This window comes from Diorhabda carinulata, chromosome 5, assembly GCF_026250575.1.
Source record: "Diorhabda carinulata isolate Delta chromosome 5, icDioCari1.1, whole genome shotgun sequence".
NCBI lineage: Eukaryota > Metazoa > Arthropoda > Insecta > Coleoptera > Chrysomelidae > Diorhabda > Diorhabda carinulata.
Genome location: NC_079464.1, coordinates 7,311,430 through 7,339,419, shown reverse-complemented (window position 1 = coordinate 7,339,419; position 27,990 = coordinate 7,311,430). Strand labels below are relative to the sequence as shown.

The window sequence follows — 27,990 nt, the reverse complement described above, 5'->3', positions numbered from 1 at the left end:
TGAAGCAAATATTGAGTTTGTTCTCTTCTTCCAATTCGTTTATCTATGTTTTTTTCATTTATGTGGAAAAGAATATAATATTCCTTGAAGTTAAAATATATTTACTTAAATACTATCATGAAAAAAATATAAAAAATAAATTGCTGCAAAAAATATTAGTTTCACTATTTCGATAATGCTTGTCAGTAACAGTAGGGCATACATAATTTTTATTTTATTCCCTCTTTTTTACCGACAAATGTATACCACTTTTGGAGACTAATATCAATTCAGGAGCTAGTTTGAGTCGATGATTTTTCGCCGGAAGTAGTTCATAATTTCTCAACACTTTTGACACTGTACTTTTCATTTCGAGCATTGCAAATTTTTGCCCTGAAACATAACAAAAAATGTATGTAGACACTCGTATACTGTATGTCTCATTTAAGATGGAGACATCCTTAGATTTGCGATATTTTGAGGAATTGAAATTTGAATAAATCATTCTTGAAGACTAGAATTAACAATTTTTTCTCATAATACGAAATGGATAAAAATAAACAATCCTATAAAAGAAGAATAGGATGAAAATCGTGGCGGATAAAGGAATCTTGATCTTAATAGATGGCTCTGAAACAAAAAATGGAAGTGGAGAAGGTTTTATTACTAAAGGAACTGAAGATCCAAAAGCTTCACCGACTCAAAACAAAACTGGATGTGATATCCTTCAAGCGAAACAACAACAAAAAATGATTGCATACCCTAGTATACAGTATGTCTCATTTAACATAAAAACATCCTTAGATTTGAGATATTTAGAAGAATTTAGATTTCAATTTTTTACAAACTACGAAGAGAATAAAAATAAACAGTCCTACAAGAGAAGAACAGGATGAAAATCATGGGGGATAAAAAAATATTCATCTTAATAGATAGCTCTGTAACAAAAAATGGAACAAGAGCAGGATCTTGTTCTTAAGGAACTGGAGATCCAAAAGCTTTGACGACTCAAAAATGGATGTAATATCCTTCAAATAAAAATAAAAACAAAAGAGATAACTGCCCAACTGTTTAGGGAAAGTGGTGAATCAAACAAAAACACAACAATCTAAACAGATATCCAGACAGTCTTAAATACAGTAGCATGTGATACCAAAGAAGGCCCCTGCTGGATACCGGGACACTACAAAGAGAAAGGGAGCTCTAAAGTAGATAGGCTTGCACAAAGTGGTACAAGGGAAGAGGATGCCAAAAAAAATAGTAATAGTGCTACTATAGATGTAATTGTTGAAAAAACCAAACATCGGATAAATGGTCAGACAGAAGTTATTGTATGATATCCAGAGCGATCTGGTTAAGGATGAAATGAGAGTAAACAAAAATGATAATAAAATTCACGTTTCAATTCATCTAGTAGACCATTGGGATCATCACTGTTGGCACAAGACTCCAGAAATGGGGATTGGTAATGGACAACTATTGTAAAGTGTTTAACGAAGAACAGGCAGTAGAGCATCTGTTCTGCCGGTACCCTGCCTTGATGGAAAAATGACATTATATGCTGGGGGATTACAAAAAAATCACCTCGAAGAAATAGCAGACTTAGACAGAAAAAATGAAAATCTTCCTAGATTGGATATTTTTAAAAATCAAACTGTATAAGAAGCAAAAAAATGATATTATTGATATTTGAGTTGTAATTACCAATGCAGTTTCTAGGTCCAGCGCTGAACGGGATGTATGTGTAGGGACGGGTTCCATCAATGGTTTCAAACCTCTCTGGTATAAATTTCAGAGGTTCCGGAAAATTTTTTGGGTTTCTATGTATTATGTATGGGAATATAACAATCTGTTGACCTTTTGGAACGATTATATTATCTAAAAATAAAATAAATGTTCTCTAATTATAAAACGAAAACAAATGAAAAAAATTTAATAAATACATTGTACATTTCTATCGTATTGATAACTTAGAATGAACATAGAATTTGAGGAAATAATAGGGTTTGAAATATTAATTGGTTGCTTCAAAATTCATTAACTTTGATGAAAATATCACATGAAATCGTAAAAAATATTATGCACGATAAATGAAGTACTTCAAAGCAATGTGAGAGTAAATTTTCGAAAATAATATTTATCTTACTCCACTCAAATTCCTCGGATGCAGTTCTTCCAAAAAAAGGTACTGACGAATAAAGTCGTAACGTTTCTTTTATAACCATCTCCAAATATTTCATATTTTGCAAATCTCCAATTTTGGGTCTAGCTGTTGCCAAGTTTCCAAACATAATTTTTTGTTCGTCAAGTGCTTTTTCCTAAAAAATTTTGCCTCTTTAAAAAACTTCGGGGTAAGTAATTAACAAAAGATTAGTTATAATCGATGGTGATTCGAATCTCAAAAAGCCACTATTTTTAACTAATTGAAACACAATTTTACTGAAATGAGGAATAACCAAAGGTTGGGATTGATTTAAATGATGAGCAAAGCAATAATGTCATGAGAAAAAAAGAAGATAAGCGCGATTTTGAATGCTGAGGTATTCAAAGGGATGTATTTCAAATATACTTCATCTACGTAGAACCTTGGTCTTTTTTAAAAAATTCGGTTCCCTGCTTAAATGGCACCTGGAATTTATACAGCGGTTATTAACAATCATCATTGTTATTATAGAGGTCTCTCATAAATAATATCGCTTTCCAATGTTCACTTTATTCATCAATCATTCATTATTCATATTCATCATATTTTTACACAGAAAGCCTTAACATTGGAAGTATAACCCATCGTATTTTATGGTTTTAACCCAACGTTCAGCAAGCCCTTTAAGACGATAAAATCATTCTTTCGGCTTGAATGAAAAAAATTCTCGCACTGGATTTTTCATAAAAGAATTTCGTCTTGGATCTAAATAATTAGTAATCTGATGGTGCAAGGTTCTGGATCTTATTGTAAGAGAACCAGCTTTCGGTTAACCAAATATGGATATTTCTCCGATAAAACTTCATATATTCGCATCATCAGGCCACTACATACCTTGGCATTAATTTTTCGATCATCTGGAATGATTTCGACGTAAACTAAACCTTCGTAATTCCACAAGATACACAACAAGACTAATTTGTCACTTTCGGGTTGTTTATATGTATTCATTTTCCATCGCAAGTAACAATTCGTTTATACTATTATCTTTCAGAAGCTGTTTGAACATTTCTATTCGCTTGAATGTCGATTAACTAAGTTTTATAGATCTTACCTAATGATTTTATGATATATCTGGTATCGTTAGGAAGTCCAAGAGAGTCTGATAACTAGCGAGTGCTGGTTCAAGTTTGGTTATCTACTTTTTCAAGCGTCAAATCTACTTTCCATGCTACCACGATTTGTGACTTGTGTTTCCAATAATGTCTTAACAATACACGAATTTCATATTTATCGCACTACATACTATTAATTATAAAAATGTGCCACGTCGTCAATGAACAAAGAATGATTAAAAGAAAGTAAAACAATCATACTATTCGTAAAATTAGAGATTACTCTTAACAAGGTAGACATGTTTGAATTACGGCGTAGGACATTTTCACATACGAAAACCGACATCACACATGAGACGCCATCTGCAATATTGCAGGAAAATTTTTATTGTCTTGCCTAAAATGCAGTCAAAAACAATTACAAGTGTCTTTTTGAATAAGCGTTCGTGGTATCTATCATGTTCATTTCGGCAGTAAGGATATTATGTACCATGTCTATTCTACAAGAGAATATCATGGACTTCAAGCGTTCATTAGAGACATAAATTCACGACAACTCCCTCCCTACGTCGTATACCACTACAGACTTTTCTAATGTCACCACTAAATCTTTGTGAATCATAGCGTTTTTAAACGTAAGTATTTAATCACTTCGAGTTTCTCAATACCATTCATTTTGACTCTGAGATGTGACTGTCTCTATTTCTTCTACTAAATACAAGGTTTAACAGGTTCATACTTGTTAGTGTTTGACATTAGTCTATACAGTTTTTTTTATTTATAAATGGGTTAAGAGCGTATTTATGCTTGTCCTATACTGAATAATAATAATAATAATAATAAAACAATCTTATTTATTGCCAAGTGGAAGGAGGTCTCATTTATAGCGAAGTAATTTACCTGAGCTGCTGGATTGTTTGCCAAAGCATAAAGTGTGAGAGATATTGCAGATGAAGTAGTGTCATGTCCCTAAAATATAAAAATATATTTTATTAAATGTTCGTCAATATTTTACATAACTCTGGATGAAAAATATTTTCGTTACAATAAAAATAAAACAAAAATTGAATTGAAGTATCTAGCTATACTAACCAACGTTGTAACTAAAATGATAGGCTCAGACATACGGTTTATTACATCCAGTAAATCTGTCAAGAATTGACACCAGGTGACTTTTGACGAAACATCCCCATTGAGAAAAATATATAAATAAATTCAGAACCCTTATACACTAACTTAGTGAAATTGAATGCATTGAAAATATACATCAATAAGTTAAATATCATTGGAAAAATCTATGTTATCTTACTTCAAACATAAACGTATCCACTTCTTCTCTAATGTCTTCCACAGATAAGTTCTGACCGTTAACAGTACTTTTTAGTAACAGATCCAAAAAAGCAACTCTCTTTTTTATACCTATATCGTCGTCTTCTTCACTATCATCAGATTCCTTACGTTCTTCCATTTTCTTTCTAATTACCGAAATGGTATGCGAATGAAGTTTCTCCAATGTGTTGATTTCTTTGTAGTAGTTAGGCGTAAAGGGATATAGATATGAACCTATTGTTGCAACAATTGAATAATTCTTGGAATGTATCAAGGAACACATCTCTTTGACGGCAGCTCTATATTCGGATTGGTTGTTTATTTGGGCGTTTATTGATATACCCATGGCAGTTTCTGAAACGAGTAACGGTTCAATTGAGACTCTAGAAAACAGTTTGCTCACGGCCCCCACATTTGATTGCGGGTCCTGTAACTAGGATCAGGATCGCCCCTCTTCCCTTAATGTATTAAATTGTAGAAGGAGAAAGTAGAGGGAGTGTGTGGGGCCCGAGCAAGCGTTGTATGCAAACATTGCAAACAGTAACTAGCTCGTGAGCACCTATTTAAATAATAACTAACCCAGAATCTAGAATTTAAATTTATATATTTCATTTTAAGATCAAATATTTTGCAATAAATTTGAAAATTAAATTAAAAGGGGGCTAGGCCCGAACCCTCCTTATGCCTAGGACTGTAACCAAAGATGTACCAGCACCACCTTTGTGGGAGCCATGTGTTTGCTGACAGTTGTTCGCTGTAAACGAATAACAAGCAGCTTTTTTTATAAATATAGATTTGTAGATATGTATTTACATGTTGTCAGATCATTCGTTTTCTTATAACTGTAGTCAATTGTGTTAATTTAAAATAAATATTTTTTTGGAATGCTTTAACGTTTTTATGTCGTTTATCGGCATCACAGTAGTGATGATCCGAAATTGCCGAATTTTACATCGACGACAACATAAATAACAAGTAAGAAGTTAAAATTAGAAAAACGAATTGTGGCATTAATTAACAATAATAACAGTACCATAATGTTCCACCACAAGTTACAGGTGAAAAAAATCCACCTGTAGCTTTTAAATAATAGTATATTTATACTTTTATTTGATTAGCAGGTAAGGTCACTTCTACCTGTTATATGATACAAACTTATTTTTGTAGGGTATAAAAAGAAATCTATCATTACAATCCGAATAAATTGAAATTTCATAATATCAGTTATGAAGCAATGTACACACACGCGCGTGTTAAGCATCAACCACTGGATAAGTCCATGGATTTTCCACCAGCCCATATAATTCTAACAGGTCCTCGTCGTGTTTGAAGTTAATCCGAGGTTCAATTATTTCACCTAAGTACCGCATATAAAGCTTAGATGTTCTTTCTTGCGCCCCGACTTGCAGTTAGATCGCTTCCAGCTGCTTTTCACCAGTAATGAGCGCTGCCTCAGCATTGTGCTCAGTCCTTTTCAATTTGAGTGTTTGTGTGTGTGCAGCTCCAGCCAATTTTAATTTATGTGTGTGTGAAGCTCCAGTCAATTTCAATTTATTTGTGTGTATGCAGCTCCAGCCAATTTCAATTTATTTGTGTGTATGCAGCTCATGGGAGGTAAAAAGGTAGTAGACTCTTCTGTCATTAATTTCCATGGTCTGAAATACTTGCCTAATGGAGAGATATAGTACCTAGATATAGATAATGAACCATGGTCAAAATAAACTATTTTAAGTTAAGTAACACGATTATCAGAGATAATACTAGTCGCGCTAAAAATATCATAAATATTTAGCTATACATTGACAATCATCTTATATCGGCTCCTAATGTTCGTAAAACAAGAAAAATTTTTTCAAATTGTATGGTTCTGAAGGACTAACTTTTTATATTTTTTGAACGAAAAATTTGTTTTGAGTTTAAGCCTTAAGCCATATATATATATATATATATATATATATATATATATATATATATATATATATATATATATATATATATATACTGTTTCTGTAGCGTAGTTGGGTTAAGTTGTTTATAATAAATAGTCGGAGACCAGAAAAAATTACAAAGTAATCGAAGAATTTAAATAAATTATTCAAGTTAGTTAAGTGATAGTGATGAGTTATTATAAATTAGTTAAGTGAATTATTATAAGTTAGTTAAGTGTATTGTATAGTATTTAAAAAAATTGACAAGAGTCAGTGTTTATTAAATAACCCCACGAATAAAGGGGTGAACATAAAAACGGAAAGCAATACAATATCAACTAAGTACATGCGGCCGCAATTTTGAGTTTCCAAATTGGAAAACACCAAAATTTTCTTTCAGTTCTACTGGTATAGTGTTATAGGGAATACGATTTCCTACAATTATGTCCACAATATTTTTTTGCGAGCGAGGAAGACTCGATTTACGAATGCTAGAAGATGTACTGGTAATTTTGGAAAGACGTAATGGAACGATATGTTTTCAATTAGTTGATGTTAGGTCGAGTTTTTGACTTACTTCTAGAGACGAGATATGCATAATATACACATGTGAAGTAATAAATGCGAAGGAAACTTACCGCTGATTATGTCAAGTGTTAATAAAGACACCAAGGGATATATATCAAAGGATTTTTTTTCAGCTTGTGTCGCTAGAGTTTTAATAAAAATATCACTAGCGCTTTCAAATACATCAACGAAATTTTCCAATATTGAGAAATGGAACGCTGGCGTTATCAAACGTCTACGTTGCTTCCATTTAGTGCCTAAAAACGTGAAATAATGATTATGGAAAGTACTATTTTTGTAAAAAGTCGTTATATCATTGTATTTTTTTGTTTCTAAATTGTCTTGATTTTACGTTTTTTCTGTTTGAAAATTAAATATATATGCTATCGTTAATTTGCGTCAACCCTTTAGTGTGTAAATTAGAAAGGTATTCGGTAGAATAGCTTGCTGATTCAGTTCAAAGAGAAAATTATTCAATTCTTGCATCAACTGGATCTTGAACAACAGTAACATGTCCTATTGCGTTCACTGTCCACCGTACTATTCGTTTCTATGCAAACTATCTAGGTAAAGCACAAATTTCACACTTTAACAGATGGTATCAGAAAATCTGCAGATTTTCTGGTTAAGAGTGGTTTCTTATTGGGAACCTGGCAATGAAACATCAAATTGTACTAACTTTAATATATTTTCCGAGCTTTCGAATACTTATGTATTCATCGTCTGGGACTGAAATTGTGGTCAAATACAATATAAGATATATGTATAAATGTATAACAATAATAAAATTTTACTCATAATAATTAATTGAGATTTGTTGTGATTTTGAGTTTTTTAAATTCTTGTAAAAATTTTAAATTCATAGGATTCAAAATTCAATATTCAAAGTGACGTTGATAGAAATGTATAGACAGATAGATAAAGACCGAAGGAAGTTGAAACGACAATTTTTTACCTGTTTTAGAAACTGATTTGCAGTCTTAAGAGACCTAAAATTGAGACGATTTGTCCACAAAAACATCTAAAGAGGTTCAAAAAATTAGAAACTAAATAAATTTTTTGTCATTATATAGAACTAACTCACCTGTACTCGTTAGAAGTCCATTTCCCAACCACATTTTCAAATTATCATATTCATCAGATTTGTCGATCAATTTACTGGAGCTCAATAGAAATTCTACAAATTTTTCATTACCGACCAACAATATAGTTTGTAATGGACCTTTGTAAACTTTCACCAAATCTCCATATTCTTCGAAAGTAGAAGCAATTTCTTTTAAATATTCTATAAATACATATAAAAAAAAATATTAAAACTCTTTTAAAATTACAGACATAAGAAATTATTATGATCTCGCACACTCAATACCTAAAGATGGCGGTATTTGTTTGAAAAATACCACTGTATTAGAAAATATACAATCTATACTATATTTAGTATTTGTTTAGCACTTATCAATAGTCAGTGAATTTGTAAACATAAAAAAATTGGTCATCGTTATGTGATACAATATTTTTATTTGAAATAACACAGACCAAGCAATATAAAAGCTGAACTAGATTCTACTCTGGGTACGACTGCTCCTACGTTATCAACAGGGTAGCAGAGAACAAACGGAGCCGTACGACCTGCGAAGACCAGCGTCGTAGTGGTCGACCAAATGAGGTGAGGACTCAAGAAATGTTGAAGAAACAGCGTAGTGGAGATGTTTCTATCTAGTGTTTGACGATATTTTTCGGAAATAAAGCCACGTTTCATAACAATAGATGAAACGTGGGTCCATCACTTCACACTCGAAACAAAAGAACAATCAAAACAATGGACTGCAGGCAAGATCATGGCGTCGGTTTTGGGGATTCTCATTGACTATCTTGAAAAACTATCAACGCCGAGTATTATGCAACGTTTCAGCAAAGAAATCAAGTAAAAACGGCTGTATTTAGCTTGTTTCATCAAGACAATGCACCAGCTCACAAATCCGTTATTGCAATGGTAAAAATTGATGAATTAAAGTTTAAATTATGCACCGTATTCACCAGATTGAGCCCCCTCGGATTATTTTCTGCTTCCAGATTTGAAAAAATGACTCGGCGGTCAAAGATTTTCCAACAATAAAGAGGTGATGTCGGCAGTTAATCGCTATTTTAAGGAGCTTGACGATTCTTATTATAAAAAGGATATCGAACTTATTGAACATCGCTGGGAAAAGTAAGTGGAGCTAAAAGGAGATTACGTTAAAAAATTCTGAGAACACCCTCGTACGAGTAATCGGGTGTTTCACAAAAATAGTGACATATTTATTATCTGCTAAAACACTCGGTTTGGTGTAGATTGAAAAGGACGATGACCCAACGGTGCAAGACATTCATTCATCTGTCTCCATCATTTAGAAATTATGCTATGAGCATGATCACAACCGCAATTGTATACATAGATGTTGAAAATCAAATATAACTAATCAACTTCCGTCCTACAGTTGCTTGCGCACTACGGATTGAGTCTGAATAGGTGAGAAAGATGAATTCAGTTACTCTTTCTCTTAGTAGACAACACTCACGAGAATTAGCAATATAGGAATATTAGTTATATGCACAATACATAGACGTTTATCCGACAGTTCTCGTCTGAGAAATGTTGCCAGTATCGTATTCCGTGTGTATCAATTCTCTTTGTATATCCAAAATAATTTTCCTTTTTTAAAAAGAGGGATTTCTTAAATCTATAACGATCAATTAATCTATCTACGGGAGTTGTGTTTCCGAAGGGCTGTATAAAAAAGACGGGTGAATATACAAAAAAGATTTTATCGCCAAAAGTAAGGTACAACACAGCTTATTTTTCCACATAATCACCTTGACAACTAAGACATTTGTCATATCTGTGAACAAGCTTTGTTGTTGTGACGGTTTCTTTGCCATTGCCATGGATCAGAATAATTCCAGAAGTCAAAATGCCCCTTCGTTTCTTGTTAAGAGCTCTCCGTAAGCGTCGTAAAGCTCCACAAAATGGATCTGTATTAATTGTTATTCTATAACTGCATTAACTGCACAACATACCTCAGTCCCAAAAGAAGCTTCCTTAATATTACGGCTGTTAAGGATTTGTTTGAATTTTTCGGGTCTCGTTGAAATATGTGTGCGTTAATTGTTATGATTGCCGTTTCGTTTCGGGCGTGTCATACATAATCCATGTCTTATCACCTGTCACTAGAAATTTCGAAAAATATTCTCCATCAGTATTGTAACGGTCCAAAGCTACACCCACTCGGCGAGGTTGGTTTCTCTGGTGCAATTATTCAGTACCGTTAAACTACAGAGCAAATCTTAAAACTTCTCGTAATTGCTTCGATAATTCCGTTATGGTGATATAGCGAGTTTCCCTAACCTTTTGGTCAACTCTCTGAACAATTTCGTCTGCAGTGACAGTCTTGCGTCTTTGATCCCCTTCATAAAGAACATCAGTTCGGCTATTTTTAAATTTGCCACACCATTGACGAATGCCATTGCACATAAGGGTGTCTCCATACACTGGATTCTTTCTTAAATGTAGTTCAGTTGCACTGTCTTTTTCTGCTTGCAAGAAACGAGTAACGGCTCGCAATTTACTCTCGCGGAGAGAGTGAACAGCGACAGCCATGTTTATGTGACTGCAACTCAAAATGAAATTACCTGTTGGATTCGCCAGTGACAGAGCGTTTGAGCAAAGAAGATGTACAGTCGCTTACAACGTACATCAATTACCTGTTGAATTCCTGGCCATCATACTAAGCGATCGGAGATTGAATAAAAAAACAACCTTCGTATAATTCTCTTTTCAGAAATTTCAGCCTTGTCTTCAATCATTTCCTTATTGTATTTTTCGATGTTTATATGAGAATAATTAAACCATGTACAAGAAAATAGAGACTAGCCATCTTATGTAATATCGAGGCACCAAATAATTCATAAAAATTTATGGTTTTTGCATATTTGGCTGTCTTCTTTGAGAAATTGACTTTAAAAGTGAATAATTCTCTGATATTTCTACAGGAACTTTTAAAATAAAAATCCAATCCAATGTGCTGTTGAGGTTTATATCTGTATAATAATAATAATAAATAATAACATTAAATTTAAGAATTACGAGGTTTATCCATTATATTATTAGATGGTTTTCAACAAGTATTAGCTGTTTTTCCAGCCAGACTTTAGTTTCGAAATTATTTTTTCGATAGTCGAATTTATGTTAAAATATGGATTTCCTATTTCTAAAAAAATTCCATTTCATTCAGTTCATTTCGTTAACTATTGATAATAAGTTCACGCCATGAACAATCATTTGCATTTTTTGAAAGAACTATCTTTTCAGTGGTGGTATATGCTTATAATAAATTATTTACTATAGCTTCAGGCCAAATCATTATCTATCAAATCATTTTATAAGAAAATTTTCTCATTTGAATTTGTTCTGTGACTTCATTTGCTATGGAAAATACGAGGGGTGGCTTGAAAAATATCCGAAATCAACCTGAAGATGTCAGCAATTATCAACATAATTTGAGAAGGATATTTACGCGTGCGTTGAAAGATTCTCACTAAAACTTCAATCATTTTGGAAGTTCATTTTTGGTTAACAAGATTTGAATATATATTTTTTAAAGGCCTGCGCAAATGAAAGGCAGTTAGACTTTGCACTATTATTTGCGACTGGAAAATTTTGTACAGTTGAATTCAAACGTGGCCGTTCCAACTTGACTGACGAGAATCTGTAACATCCAGAGATCATCGAAAACATTCAGTAAATAGTACTAGGCGGCCGTTGAACTGAGATTAAGAGAGGTAGAAGAGGTTATCTCCATATCAAAACAACGCAATTGTCGAAAACTGAGTGAAAACTTATGCATGCGTAAGCTATAGGCGCGTCGTATGAGCAAAATAATAAAATGAAAGTGTACTTTATAAATAGCGTTCACTTACACATACTGTTAACACTGAAAATAGCCACAGTGTGTGAAAATTAACTTGCTCTAAAAAAGCAATGGAGGCTTAAAAATTCTTACAGGAAACATTCAACATAATCAATCATCATCAATAAATTATTTTCAAACCAAACCATTCGAGTATCGCAGATGTTGATTGAAGAAAAGTCTGTTTATGAAACACACATAAACAATAGATAATAGCGAGATATAATGAATAAACACAAAGATTTTAAGCTATTTTATTAGACTATTATTATACTATCTTGACAAGATACAATAAGATTGGAACAAGTTGATTTTACCAGTCAAGTCATCGTACGTTTTTGGATAAATTTAATTCAATAATCGTCGCGGCATATAGCCTGGAAACTAATTGTTTTTCCTTGGAAGAACGATTAGAATAATAAGTAATGGTGAATAATAGGACGGTTAGACTATAATATAATTTTTTTTTTCGTAATTAACTGATGTTCTATGAACATGAAATTTTTCTAATTGCGACTTTTTTGTTATTTAAATGCTATTTACATACTTACCATCGGGAGATTTTCCAATAAACGCTCCCAAATTTCCATAGTACGGATTTGGTTTCGGCCCGGGCACATTCCATAGATATTTTGATTGACGTTTAACGAAATTTCTATGTAAAATCGGAATAATTATTAACAATATAAACAAAATAAATAAAAAAGATAGAGAAACAATTAAAACGAGCATTGCTTTCTTTCAAGGTAATGTAAGATACGTATTGTTGAAAAATTCTGCGTTCAATCGATGAAATGATATGAAAATAACACTGAAATAAATTATTGAAGTAATCGAATAATTCCGATATTTTTCTGCTTGGAACAACATTCTCAACGATAACTTATAGCTAAATATTTGATACCAATAATTACGAAAGCACATTTTAACTCATAGAAATAGTGCATTAGAAAATCATATCGAAAGAAATGTGAATTGAAGAGTGAAAGTTGGAATACAATTCGATGAAAAGATATCTGAAGTTTTAAAATGAACAAGGAAATAAACGAATGCGACATTTGAAGCCTGCCCGTAACATATTATGTCAATTAATTTACCTATTTCATTAATTAATTATTGTGAATCAGTAGTTAAACCTGTTTTATAGTCACATCCAACTTCAAAAAGAATTCAATTTGTTGTCATCTTCCCGTCCTGAATTTTAAACAGTATCTTTACCTACAACTCCTGCCAGAAATAAATTTTGATAAGTTTGCGGTGATATTTTCATACTTGGAAAAAACATACTTTTATTGATACTAGTACATTACTAAAGACATAGTTTTGTCTCTTAATGATACCATCTTCAGACAACAAAGAACAGTACGCTACCTAGGGGTAGGTTTTTAAGAAAATGACAAATTTTGAGAATTATGTACTGGAAATTACACAAAACGCAACGAAAAATTAAGCCAAATACAAAGACTTACATCAAAAGACCATCAATAAATAAGAGTAAATTGTTCTACTAAGTACTCTATTGCAAGCCACTCCTGTTTGATTTGGTTACTGAAACTAATAAATAAAAGAATTCACTAATTATTAGTATAGAGGAGAAGACAAGTGTCATATGTTAATATCGAACGGTGTCGAATGAAACAATCAAAATCATTGGTCGTATACCTCCAATCGACTTAATAATGGAGGAACAAACATTCCTGTAGAATAAAAGCACAGCGGAAGATACTAAAAAGAGACCAAATGAAGGACGCTTGAAGTGTGTCAAGAAACATGTGAAGATACAGATATAGGCAAAACAGGGTGAATAAAGAGACATGTAATATAAAAATACCAAGAAGATACTGGCAAAAGAAAGTGGATTAAACGCTTAATCCCAGATATTGAAATTCTTATCATAAAATAAAAAGATAAATATATTTAACATAATTATAAGACCAAATCCAAGTGTCCGGCTTTTTTGCTGTTGAGTTTATACCTAATTATCATTTATTAAAATTATTTTTCTCAGTGTGTATTATATTTGTTGTTTGTGCTAAAGTTATCATTTAACCGATCTAACCTCTCACATTACTTTTCCTCATATTTTCATACATTTATTACGTTTTAGCTACTCAAGGTTGTATAGAAGATTTCGAAAATACGGCTACTTTCAGTAGAAGATACCAGGCGGCGCAGGATTGTATGTGTGACACAGAACATATGTTTGAGTGTCCAGATTCGAACGACATGGACGATAATGAAAATACGGTTGATTTATATGATGGTTTCGAATTGGAACGAATGTTACAATCAGTGAAGGTACATAAAAAAATGATCATTTACAAATTGTTGCTTCATAGTATTTAGGTAAACTGAAGATATAAATATTTCTAGATAATTTATCGTTGAAATACTGTTTGTTTATATTGTACCGAATTCTACGATGATTATATTACCTCAGATATTCGCTATACTGATCTGTATATCCTCTTATTCCATACTTCTTTTGTTAAATCTTCTTAATTTTTCCCTTCTGTTTAGTACTACTACTTGTTGCAGTACTACTAATACTAAGAAAGAAGAGGCTTTGTCCACCTTGATTGAAATGAAGTGAAATCCCTGTATTTTCCTCTTTCTGCCAATAAAAGCTTGACAAACGTCGAGGATATGCGTCCAGTATTCTACAAAACAAAGTTTGGATGAGTGACCCTCCCGGGGTTGTACCTATGATAAATAAATTCCGCGTACCCTTTTACTACCCTTTCCAGAGTCTTTACTTCCCCTTTATTTAGTTGTAGTATTTCTGTAGCTGTATGAGGGGTTTATCTTACCTTTGAAGGTAAAAATCTGCATGCATATCACTGGGACCGTGCCTATTTGTTTTTTCCTTTTTCTCTTAGCTCTAGTGATTTCCACTAGAGGTTTAAACACTGTTAACGATCGAGTAACTCCAAAGCTCGTCGGTAATTTCATAGCGCCTGAATCCCCTACGTTCAAGAATGTTATGTACGAAGCATTTCATGCTATCAACTATTATTACTCTAATATTAGTCCAAATTTATTCCTCTTACTTTGTGAAAAGAGTATCAATACAATTAGTAGGTTATCTCTGATGATATTATTTTCTCAACTATATTCAACAAATGGCACTACAACTTGGAGTAGGACATTGCTTCCTCACACCATTCTGTTCTCGATAACAACTCTCCATCCTTTCAGTTCCATTACCTTCAGGCCTATCACCATATTATGAGTCCAGCTTAGCCTGAGTCAATCCTCTTTCTAATGGCATCACCAACATCTCAACAACTTTTGTAACTGTATGGAGTTTTCTATTTTTATTGATATTGAAACATCATCAAATATTTCTGTAGATTGTGTTTAAATTATTTTACTTTGTTCGATTTCCTTCATTTCTTTTTAGAGTACAATTATAATATAAATAATAAATTATTATTCTGATTAAAACTAAGAAAAAAATTGACTTGGCGTTTTCAATACGTAATTTTCTTTCTACTGCCTTTTCTTTTCACTGCCTAATACATCAAATCATCTTTCTGTTCTCATATGTCTCTTTCACCGCAAATAATACTTTTATCTGTAGAAATGACAGTTTTCATCATTCTATAGAGACCAAAATGTAACAAGTAAAATTGCTTTTCATCAAGTATTCTATGTTGGTAATACTCTCCTTAGTTGAGGCAGCAAATGATACAATTGATAAGTGTTTATATAGCAGATGGTTGAAGGAGTTTAACTTATATCACACACATACACGTAATTAAAACCATCCCGTCCAAAATTCATTCAGGGGATTAACTACCACTCACCCTCTACTCGATATTTTATTCTGACTATCCCCTTTCCTTCTGCTGTGTTGGGTGTGTGTTTTTCGCAGCCTCGAGAATTGATTGCGACTACAAACTACTTGCTAAACCTGTTCCTACTCGAGATCCTATCAATCCTTAAAGATTAACAGGCCCTATAATATGTAGTGATTATTCTTCTGATAAAGCTGTTTTCTAAAGGTTGGATGCCTGATCTATAACCCTATAACCCACAACTATAACTTAACTAACGGACATTGGAATATATTTAGGAGATGATTTAATAAATATCGAAAAGATTAATGGAGAAAAATTGTCACACAGTAGTGATTCCTTTCATGATATTTTCATCTGTTTATTTTCCTGGTCTATGAACCACTTACTCTCGTTTAAACTTTTCCTTATTTATCTTACACATTTCAATCTGCCAGTCCTTCCTTATATTATATTGTAGTGGATATATACATTATATTGTTCAAACTATAATTTCTTTTACAGTTGAATCAATTATTGTCCAATACAAATATGATCACAAAAAAGTTTCTACGAAAGAAGGTAATTGAATAGTTGTAGGCTTGGTAGAACTATTTTGTGTGTAGGTTGGAATTGTTTAATTAGAATTTGAATGGAAGTTTGGAACTTTGGAACCAATTGGCGTTAGTCTATTATCTTTAAAATTTACCACCAGTTTAATCTGCATAAGACAAGTATACTTTACTAGAAGAAGGATTTTTTTACCCCCTTTGCGCTTGTTTACTTTAGACAGCTCATATTTTTTAGATCCATCCCTGTAATAGGTGTGACTATGTAAAAGCAAGTTGAGCTTATTTAAATCTCACTCCTTCCTACTGGAAATATTTATTTTTAAATTCCTGTCTAGTAGGTACGTAAGTGGAATCATGAGGATTTCCTCTACACTCAGTTCCTTCGGCCCGTGCTATTTGGGAAGTCTACATGCTGATGCTGATCCGCAGTCTCACGCCCAGATGAGCCCCTAAGACAGCTGTATCTGTTTACTTTGGTGTCTTTACTATCACTTTTAATATTTGCCACACATTTTTTGTAAATGTCTAAAGATAAGTTACATATAGCTCAAAAATTGGCTGGTAGTACTAGCTAGAAACGATCTATGTGGAGACTGGTAAATTTTCAAAAATATGTCGCGAGAGGCTGCGGATCTCTCACCCTTCCATTTTGGAATAAAATTTGTCAAACAAAAAATAGATATGGAAATGGTGGAAAACATTTTGAACATTGGATTGTATGCATTATGCAGAATTACTTTTATCTAGTTTTCATTCATTTTACTTGAAAATTCACTGTTTCTTTTTCTAATTTCCTGACTGCGAAAAAGTGCCAGGGATAGCTATTAGTATTTCCAAAGTTTTATAAACCAAATTCTGAAATTGTACGCGGAGGCATTGAGATATTTTTAGGTAAACCAAATTGTTTACATTAGAGGAATAGAAACTGGGGTCTAAATACCTCATTTATGGGAAAAGTTACTTAACTCTGATAGAATTTGAGCACCAACACATCTGCAATTTGAAACAATAATTGTCCAAGGTCATTCAATGAAAATTTAAGCCCCTGAGCATTGAAAAGTGTTTGGCGATGCCGTAGCTGAATACACACTTGTACACGTCTAGGCATCGACATAAATATGTCTTCTGGTGGTTTATCGTTTCAAATAACTTCAATTTCGTTGATTTACTGACGCAGAGACTGTTTAGGGTGGTATAAATTCAACAGCTTTCTCCCCATTCTCATCGAGTAGGTCTAAATCTGGTAACCGGCCATGGCAAAACATTAACCCAGATAAACTCGAAACGTTCTACATTTCCACATTCAAAGGTAGACTTAATCATTGATGGTACGAAAAGAAATCAAACGCTCGAAGGTGACGATATAGTTACGTGCATTGATTGTTATTATAGTCTGTTCTAAATTTGGCAATAATGCCAATTCTTCTTCTAATGGTCACAATAAATTTGAAACTATTATTTTATATAATACATATACAATTAAAAGACAAAAGCAAATTTGTACTAAACAGTGAAGACGTCTAAATTTATATTGTCCAATGTGCTCGTGCTAAATTATTTATTTGGGATAATCATTCATCAAAAGTACGACAAGATTTTTCAGCACTGTCTTCGGTGAAACCAAAATAGAAGACAATAGACTTTCAAACACAACTTGAGTGAGCTTTAAGTTATTTATTATGTCTTTTGGTACCTGAACACCATCAAATATATCTCGTTTATCCATTCCATATAATCATGAAATACCATGTTAATATTAGATTTATTCACTAGTTACAACTATCGCCAGAAGTGGATATGTGTTGCTAGATACCATGAAAAAGTACACTTTAGAATTAGTTTGCTTGACCCATAGATCTAGAAGTAGCTTAGATTATTTGAAATAGTAGATTGCACTGCAAATTAAGTTCTCACACATGATTTATTCTCCCACAGAAGGAACCTATGATGATATTCATTCCAAACACATTATTCAGTGTCTCCCGCACGTTTTGACAACCATATCATCGTCGATAAAGACCAAAGGTAAAAGCGATCTCTGAAAACGGAACTTGATCATTGAAATATACAAAATAATTTCCTAAAAATGTCTGCAATCTAAAAATTTGATAAAATTATGCAACCTCAATATATTTAGAAGGTTGACATGGAAAACCTTGTCAAAATCCTTCGATATATCCACTGCGATTGCTCGGGATTCCCCATATTTCTCTATAGCTTCAGTCCATACGTTAGTGATGGGTCAGGAGATCCCCGGTTGATCTATATTTATTAAAGCCATATTGATGATCGCTGATGATGCTAGCGGACTTGAGATTTTCGTCTTTCTCCATAACTTTGGCAATGTCTGGGATTAAAACAATCGGATGGTAGTTGTTGTCTTTTTTCCTTTTTCCATCCATCGGGGACAGTGGCCTTATTCATGTCTAAGTTTTGCCCATTCTATTTCTGGCATCGATGAACTAACTTCAGGCAGGCTGGGTGGTAGTTTTTCCCGCGACCCAGTTGGGTGTGTAAGTCGTATCCAGGATATTAAAGTTGAACTTTGAATGTTGTTGAGTGGCATTCATATTCATGTTAAGATCTTGCATATCACAGAAATCTCTCCTATATAATGTGACATGATAATAAAAATTTTTTCTGATTTATAAATAAGTCAGGGACGGGACTGAAGTTCTTGTTTTGACGTGGCTTCTCAACAGATAGATACATTATTTCTTCTGAATTAATTCCAAAAGTAATTTCTTTAGAAAAGATTGATATTTTTTAATTGTGACTAATAAAAATCTATATATATATTTTTTTCAGGATCATCATAATCCATTCCTGAATGGAGAAAAACTTCCTGTCGCCGCAAAGAAAGGCAATAACGTAATATTATAAACAAAATTCAAGTTATTAGCTTTGAACTAAACTTGATGACCAATGATAATAACTGACTACGGCTATGAACTCGGACGATCCAAAGAACAATAAATCTCTCGATAAATGTGTTTAAAAAATTTAGATAGTAGTTGCTTTCAATGTAAGAATTTAATACAAACAGAAAGGTACCCCTGCTGTTAGAGTTAGAACGAAGGCAATCCAACAATTCTCAAGAGAATGATGATACTTTAAATCATAACAATGTTTGACATATCATGACGTCGACCAAGAACAAAAGAAAACAAATCAACTTAAGTCACGTTCAAGGCCCTATTGAGATTGACCAATGTTTACATATAGCTACGAAGAACTTGCTCTGGTATGGTTTTCAACGCTAGCTTTTCGGACCTACTTTATACCTTGGTCAAAATCAAAACGTAACTTAAGTGGATTATTGAACTACTATGAATCAAAATTATGATTGTGTCAACAATTTTTTTCGTTATAGTGAGGAGGTTTAATGATTTTTAGATGAAAAAAAAAATCAAAAATACAATTTTACTGTATTAATTCGTTAAATTTGAAGTGATCTAGTAATATTTTATTTTATATGAGACAACTTATACTTATTGTCATCAAAGATGTTGAATTTTTTTACTCTATTCAATTAATTATCTTTCCTATCCAGTATTCTTCGAGTGTTAAAATTCAGCTTCAATATCTTCAACATCGAGTAGCCGATTTGTGGTTTCGTGTAAAATAGATTATATACTGATTTTAATCAAATATTTCATTGGAAAAAAATCAGTGAAAGTTACGAATTCTTACCAGTAACCATTTAAAAATTATTTAGTATTTATTTAATATATACTGAAACCTACTTCAAGATTTGTATGTTAAGGGTGGTTATAACATAAATCTAACTCTCTCTTGTGTTTATAGACTGTTAATATTTAAAAAAAATAGTTATTGGTGTTTGAATAAACCATTTATAAATGTTATTGAATCTAATTTTTTCTCTTATTACAAAAAAATAATAATTAAAACTGAGGCGTAATTTTATATGTTTATTATTTCACTTTTAACCTTAAAAAAATTTAAATATACCAAAAACGGAATAAAATTATTCTCTTAATGCAATTTTGGTTGTTTTATTTTTTTTCTTCGATATTACCATAGCATTTGTCAGAAAAAAACATGAAAATACACTAATAAACAAAAAAGAAATTTCGATACATATACGAGAGTGGTTCAAATATGAATTGGAATTTTACATTGAAAAGTTTTAATAATAAGTTACAGAGTATTCATACCGAAAGAAGGTAAATTGTTTATCTTTAGTCTCCGAAGACGATAATTTGGTTATCGAAACGCGCGTCACACAGTGTAATTGTGAGTTTTGTTTTAGAGATAGTGTAAGCAGTGTGTTCAGTATGAATCAGTTACAGATGAAATTATTTACAGACCCCAAAGCCGATTGTTCTTGAGAGCTTTTTGAGACTGACCCAAAATAGCTTAAAAACTTTCTGCAGGAATTACATTATTTTTTGTGCACTATTTGTGGAAGTTTAAAGGTATTTAAAAGACATATTTATTGGGACAAAAATAAAAATACAAATATAAAATTAAATAAGTAATATTTACTGATCATAAAACAAATACTTAATGTATGGTCTCAGCCTACAAATGAGTTGGAATGTAACATAACATCTTAAATAGATTAAGTTAGATTATGTCAAGAAAACTGCGAAAAACATGGCAATGTTGTGTCACTCAACTCATTCTGAATTCTTCCAACCATATCTGACATTTGCTTATGTTTAGATGTTGGCATAAAGTTTTTATAAAAACTAGTAACATATTTGCTGCATAAAGCCAACTTTAAAAATCTTTTGTTACCTTTATAGCCAGCTGGAGGTCCATTGATCATGACATAAGCTAGTTTGTCACTAGTGCCTCTAGGTCAGAGGTGTCACTGGCTGCTGGTCGTTTCAGCATTACAGAAGCAATAATAAACTCGAATTATATTGAGTTGATCGTCGTATCGTTGCCGGTAACAGTGGTAATATTGACAGCGACCCAGCAGAGGGAGTGAAGTGACTAAAGTAGTGGGAACTATCCGATAGAAACAAACGTTGAAATCAGTCGTTTTTCCTATCACTTCGAAGTGAATAGTGAATAGACTGAGAATGTGTTTGCTGAGGCGCGCAGCTCTATCCCTGAGTCAGCTGACAGTATTGCTTTTTGATTGTCCGACCGACCGTCACAGCTGAGTTGTCAACTAGCCAAAATTGCCTCCGCTCACGTTTGGCACATTACGTAACTAACTATGCCGGCTGTATCAACTCACACTGCTTGCTCTAGTATCGCTGCTCTTCTCCAACAGTTTGTTTTTATTATTCAGTTTTCTGCAGTATATTAAAAATATTCTGCAAGCAAGCATATATTGTTGTTGTTTTCTTAGTAACATACGAAATTTCGCTTTTTTTACATAGAGCCAATCTTTCTGCAGGCCTCTTTCTGCGACAATGTCGCACTATCTCTCGTCGTTCTGCTTTGGGTTTCACAGATCCAGAATCCAGAAATTTTCGGATGCGTTTTTCGTAAAAACCTCTCGGCTTGTCTCGAAACCATTCGCGGTCGAAGGATTCTACCTCCTCTTTGCTTTCGAATCGCAGTCCGCCAATTACTTCTTTCGCATGACGACAAATTAGGACTATAAGGAGGTTGTTCCAGTGGTTTCCAAATAAATTTGGTTAACGTTTCCATAGTAAGTCGCGCATTGTCTTGCTGCAATATTGCATCCCGGATTGGAATAGCACGTCGCTTTTGTCTGTAGACTCCGTATCAACAAATCGTTGTTCGGTGAGAAAATCAACCGCAATTACTTCTCTTTTGTCCCTACACACGGCACACAACACTTTTCCCCCTTACAGTGTATTCATATTCATATTTCTTCCAAGTCTCCTCTGTGGTGGATATTCGGTGCAATAAATTTTCTGCTTCCTCTTCATACTGCTGCAGAAGACGCGTACAAATTTCCCAGCGTATGAATTTCTACTTAAAATTCAAAAGTCTTGGCACCTATCTGGGTGTTCATAAATTGTTTGCTCAATATTATCTACGCTAATACCCAATTCTTCAGACATATCGCGTCTTGTCTTGAATAGACTCTCATCTCCGAATTGCTCTATTAACTTTTAATACATTTCTGGGAATTTTATATTATCTTTGACCAAAAAACGAATAATGATGCGTTGCGCAATAGACACTAGTACATCCTTGTAGCTCATGGCTATAAGTACACTAAAAAGCAAGGTTACGCGGTCCCGGCTATTCTCTATGCTTGTATCAGCCCATTTTTAACCCCAGTGCAGCCACTTTTGTGATACTAATTTTTTGCGTGTTCATCCAAAACCTCCAGTTTATATTTGAGCCTCCCTCGTATATTGATATCCAATATTTGTCTTAAACGTTCGAGACATGCTTATAAAAACTATTTGTCTCTATTTCATACCGTATTTGAGATATCTGACATGAATCATTTATACAAGGTGTTTAAACATACCTTACTTTTTTTAAAACTCTTAATAAAACGTATTTTATGAATCCGAAAATTTTAATTCTGTTTTTACGATGTAGATACATACCTAAGGTTTTGTTTCACATAGAAAATCATGTAGGTGAAGTTCCCTATTCTCATTAGATTGAGCTTAGCGATTTCTGGCGTTCTATCATGACTCTTTTAAATATACGAGGCGTTTCTTTGGAATTTGTTCTTTTGATATTGTTCTTAATATCTTGAAGGGTCCGTGTGCGGTTCAGATTAATGTGAGATTCCAAAACACCCCATAGAACATAACCACAAGGCGACAAATCGACCTCTGATTGACAAGAGACGTTTTGGGAAGTCAAATCAGCCATAGTTGCCCTTACTAGGTGTGCCTTGGCATTATTTTGTTGTAACCAAATGCACCCCTAGTCCAATTCATCTATCCATGTTTACATTCCGAATTCACTGCTACTTCATTGTCCTCAAAGAAACAGGAGGGCTGGAAAGTTCGTAAGCTGGTTTAGAAAAAATTTTAGATTAGACAAAATTAGATTTTATTCAATATCAATAAAGTTGTTTTTAAGGGCGATACCATTTTGTACGATTTGTCTTAAGCCTCGAAATAGGCTCCATTTTTGGCGATAACCTCGTCATCAGTGAAAAATGTCTGTCCATCGAGCATCCACCATCAAGCATCCTCTTGAGGTCTGAGCACATAAAAAAAGTTTCTGGGCACCAGATCTGTCATTTTGTCCTTCTAACGCTCCAATAACTTTACGTAATAGTCTCTGCTTATGGTTTTCCCAAAATACTGATGCCGACTTTTGGTTGACTGTCGATTGGCCCCTTTTAAAAATGATATGATGATGACCGGGTTGTTTTTAGTCAGTTGTAAGCTCATGCGACACCTACTTTGAACAGAGCTTTCGCATTTTCAAATTTTCTCTTTCAATATATCCAACACGTTCTGTTGCTATCTTTAGGATTCCAGCTATCTCAATCTCAATCAAGCTGCACTCTACGGGTTATCCGAAATAATTTCAGATACTTTCTTTGATATTTTCCTTTTCCAATAATGTTTTCCAAGTTTTGTTTTCTATAGAATTTTTTTGCCAAAAAACAAGACATTAACACAAAAAATTCCTTTGTTTTAATTTTTCAAACTAATAAAAGTTTATCCACTCAAAATGCTACTGCGGCTGTCAAATATATACATCTGTCTTTTGACGGTTACAGCTAACTGCAAATCTTGTGAATTTTATAGTAGCGCCATCTATATGTCCGCTCACCTAGCAATCGTCGTGGAATGACATCCAGAAGAACCTCCCACAAGCCGTCAATTTTTTGTACGACATATTTAATGTTAATATTTATAAAAAATGTTGATAATCGAAATAAGGTTAATAAAATATTGCTGCTTCCTTAATATCGATGCAAAATAATAATTTAAAATCAATATATTGAACATCGCAGAAATTAACAGTTAATACAGCACGCGGTGACTAGGTAGACGTTACGCAAATTCTGTAATATTCGTCGTACTCGATCCAATTGTATTGTGCAATTTAATATCAGTAACGTAGGAAAGTAAAAGTATTTAAAAGATTATGAGTGTAAAAAAGGGCAAAAGATATTATGGTAATCAAGTGTAATCAAGTAATTATTTCACTAATAATAAGGTTGAGCTGCTCACTTAAACAGTGGAAAATAAAACATCTGAAGCAACAGGTAAGTTTAATTTATGGGTGCAACGTATCAAGTATGCGTTTCATGGGAGTTTTTCTTAATTACTGCAGATGAACAACTTCGATTTTTAATTCGTATTTCTTTTCTCAAAGAAGAATAACTTATATTCATTGTTAAAGTATGAACTTCTGCCAATTAACCAGTGCAGATATGTTTCCGCCGTGTTAATCTTCTATATAGGTACATAACCAGATATTTTGTTTAATTTTTTCTGTTTTAACTCAATATTGATCATTTTAAAACCCATATTGACCCACAGGATTCAACTCTCTGCAAGTAACATTGAAAGTAACATTGAAATCCTTTAAAGATTTCAGAACTATTATGAACGCCTTTTAAAGACCTTGAAGTGCCTTCAGTTAGAAAATTCCAAGTTACGGTGCCAAAATAAGTGCCCGCCCTAATGTACTCGTAAGGAAACTAACTGAAGGAAAGGTACATCATCTTAAAAGCTTTAAACTAAACAACTTGTGAATAACTTTAATTAGAATATAAAGAATGTAAAGAGGAGATCCTTATTGAAGGATACTCCTCCATTGCGGTCTTCAATTAATATACCAATTAAAAATATGGTCCTATCAACACAGATTAAATGTGACATGGTGTTAGATAAAAAAATTTCTTTTGAATACTATGAGATAAAAGTGAAAATGTATATTACTTATATAAAATTTAAAACAATATTGAAAAGTAAACTACAGTATTATTTGTATAGCGCGCCATTGCTATTGGTTATACATAAGTGTTTTTTCCCTAACTTTTTTGTTCAACAGTCTCTTCTCTGTTTATTAAAAGTTCAATTTTCGAATAAAATCCTAAATATTTTTCTGTAGAGGTTTGTAAACAGAATACGTATGGATTAAGTTTAATTGAGAAACTTCTGGAAAACTTCACGGTATAATGTACACAAAAGATCTAGTTTGATGGTTATGTTTTGCTGAAATGGAAAAAACAAAAGTAAAGTATAGAATTTATGCTAATATGATTTATGATCTACTTCAGTTTTAGAAAAGATCTCGATTGGAGAACAAATTTTTTCGACAATAAATATCAGCTCATCATCTACTTATTATTAATACTATTATTTCTGTTTTGTTTGTTATATTTTTTTGGCTTATGAAATGTTGAGAACATCTAAAAGATCACTTTTTGGTAATAGTGATGCTATATAGTAGAAATGTCGCTTTTAGAATATAAAACTATCATTTGGAAATACTTCTTTCGAATATTTTCTTTCAATATTTTTTTTAAAAAAATTCTAGTGAATTGATTTATCATAAAAGTAAAATGAACAAAAGATTTCTTCCGTCTTCTCTCATAATATCAGCTTTTTCATAGAGAATAAGCTTTTTTCTCACATTTATGACAGATTCAGTAATTCTTTTTTTAATATCTTCACAAAACTTTTTTCACTTTAGTGTAAAAATTAGGCTTTTGTTTTAAGAGGTAATAAGCAGGTGGAATACTTATTTGTTTCATGTAAAACTGATATAAGATAGGATATTATATGAAATAAGATACTAGGGCCGTTTTGTTTTTCAACTTCCGATCGCTCTGTGCAGACGCTACGCGTGCATGCGCTGTAGGCGACTGCCCGCTCTCTCTCTCTCGCACTACACACTCCGCCATTGTTGACATTCAGGCATCAGTCGGCGTTTTGCTACAACACGTTAACATGTCTGTCATTATTGATGCTCCCGCCAAGTGGGATTCGTTTTCTACAGGCTGGAGGCCATAGTGCGGCAGAAATCCATCGGAGGATGATTGGTGTGAATGGGGAAAACTTCATGAGTGATGAAGGCGGCCAGGAACGCAAATATGTCGTTTCAGATCACCTGGTTCAACAAGTTGACAGAATGGTTAAAGAAAACCGCAGTTTCACCATTATTGTTTTGTCTACGGAATTTTCAGAAGTTTCAAGATCTGTTTTGTACTCTATTGTCACTGAACGGTTAGGCTACACTGGCGGCAACTTTCTTTGAAGAGGGTATTGAAAAGCTTGTCCACAGAAATGACAAATGTCTCAATCCCTTATGGGGTTTGTTTTATATGAAATTGTCTTTTATTTATACCCTATTGGAGGTTAGGCCCTCGGAAATACTGTTTTTTAATCTAGCCATCACTTGAATAGGATTATACTCTATTTGATCGCAATAAAAAAGAACCTACAGAAGTAAATCTGAATTTTATTCATAATTGTAACAAACTATATAAAACATCAAGCAAAATAAACTAAAAATCTAGTCCTCTATCCTCCTCTTTACAGTCACAGTCTTGTAAATCATTCTCACATTCGTCATGCAAAATTCCACTTAGTTTACTGGCCAAAAATTGAAGTTTTTCATCTTGTTGACAATTTTTTTTATTTGATTCCATCTCTGTCATTATATTCAGTAATAGGTTTATATTGTCTTCATCTTCTTTCTTCCTTCTTGTTGGCGATTTTACTGCGTTTTTAGTTGATACTTTTTCTAGTTCTTTTAATGCTCTTATTTTTCTTTCATCTGTTGAATAATCATCGTCTGAATCCATTTCAGTTTTTTGCTGTCGGCGTTCGATTTCAGTTATGTCAAATTTGATTTTATTGGCAAATTTGATAAACAAAAGATTGAAACAACTCGCAGAGAAAGAACTAGGGGATTACCAAAACGGCTTTAGACCAGGAAAATCAACTATCGACGCAATCCACACTCTAGACCAAATAATAGAGAAGACAATGGAGTAAAAAAATACATACAGTTTTTATTGATTTCAGAAGTGCTTTTGATTCAATAAAAAGAGAGAAAACAACAGAAGAACTAGAAGCATCAAACAGGGAGACCCACAATGTCACCAACGCTAATCAACATAATATTGGAAGGCATTGTGAGAAACGCAGGATTAACAGAATAAGAACACTATAACAGGCACAATACAGATAGTAGCATACGCAGTTGATGTAACTATGATAGCAAATGAACAGATGGAATTAATAAAGGCTATCAACAAATTAGAAGAAGAAGCAAATAATTACGGACTGGAAATAAATGCAAAAAAACAAAATATGTATATGAAAATAGGGGAAAGAACACAAGAAGAGATAGTATCGACCTTTAACTATCTATTAATAGGGTTGGGATAAACAATCAGAGACAGGATAAAGGAAAGGATACAAAAAACTATGGAAGAAACAAAAACCTATTAAATAACAAAAACATAACCACACAAAACAACCCTAATAAGACTAGTAATCACGTATGCGATGGAAACAACTGTAATCAACAAGAGGGAAGAACTTAAAGGAGCCGAGAGAAAGATAATGAGAACTATAACAGGCCCAAACATAACACAGGAAGGAGAAAGAAGAGCAAAAACAATGAAATAGAGAAGAGAACTGGGGAAGGAAAATATGGTGAGATATATAAAAGCACAAAGACTCAACTGGGATGGGCATATAATGAAAAGAAAACCAACTGATATGATCAAAAG

At 33.0% G+C, this 27,990-nt stretch overlaps 2 protein-coding genes across 3 annotated transcripts in view; one reads left to right on the top strand and one right to left on the bottom strand.

Annotated features, from left to right (window-relative positions):
* LOC130894633 (neuroendocrine protein 7B2) overlaps positions 1 to 20,363 on the top strand; it is a 31,478-nt gene extending 11,115 nt beyond the window's left edge. Inside the window, exons 5-7 of one of the 2 annotated variants that reach the window (XM_057801554.1) lie at positions 14,115 to 14,305; positions 16,312 to 16,368; positions 19,167 to 20,363. In XM_057801554.1, the coding sequence (XP_057657537.1) occupies positions 14,115 to 14,305; positions 16,312 to 16,368; positions 19,167 to 19,241 (323 nt within the window). In that variant the 3' untranslated portion in view covers positions 19,242 to 20,363. The remainder of the gene's footprint in view (positions 1 to 14,114; positions 14,306 to 16,311; positions 16,369 to 19,166) is intronic. The other variant, XM_057801555.1, reaches the window with a different exon arrangement.
* LOC130894632 (cytochrome P450 4c3-like) lies at positions 85 to 12,875 on the bottom strand. Its single transcript, XM_057801553.1, has 8 exons — positions 12,559 to 12,875; positions 8,146 to 8,346; positions 7,133 to 7,318; positions 4,547 to 4,920; positions 4,138 to 4,206; positions 2,126 to 2,297; positions 1,684 to 1,857; positions 85 to 372 (listed from the first exon to the last, which is right to left on the bottom strand). The coding sequence occupies exons 1-8, from the start codon at positions 12,737 to 12,739 to the stop codon at positions 215 to 217; spliced, it is 1,515 nt and encodes a 504-aa protein (XP_057657536.1). The 5' UTR covers positions 12,740 to 12,875; the 3' UTR covers positions 85 to 214.
* Positions 20,364 to 27,990: the final 7,627 nt, after the last annotated feature.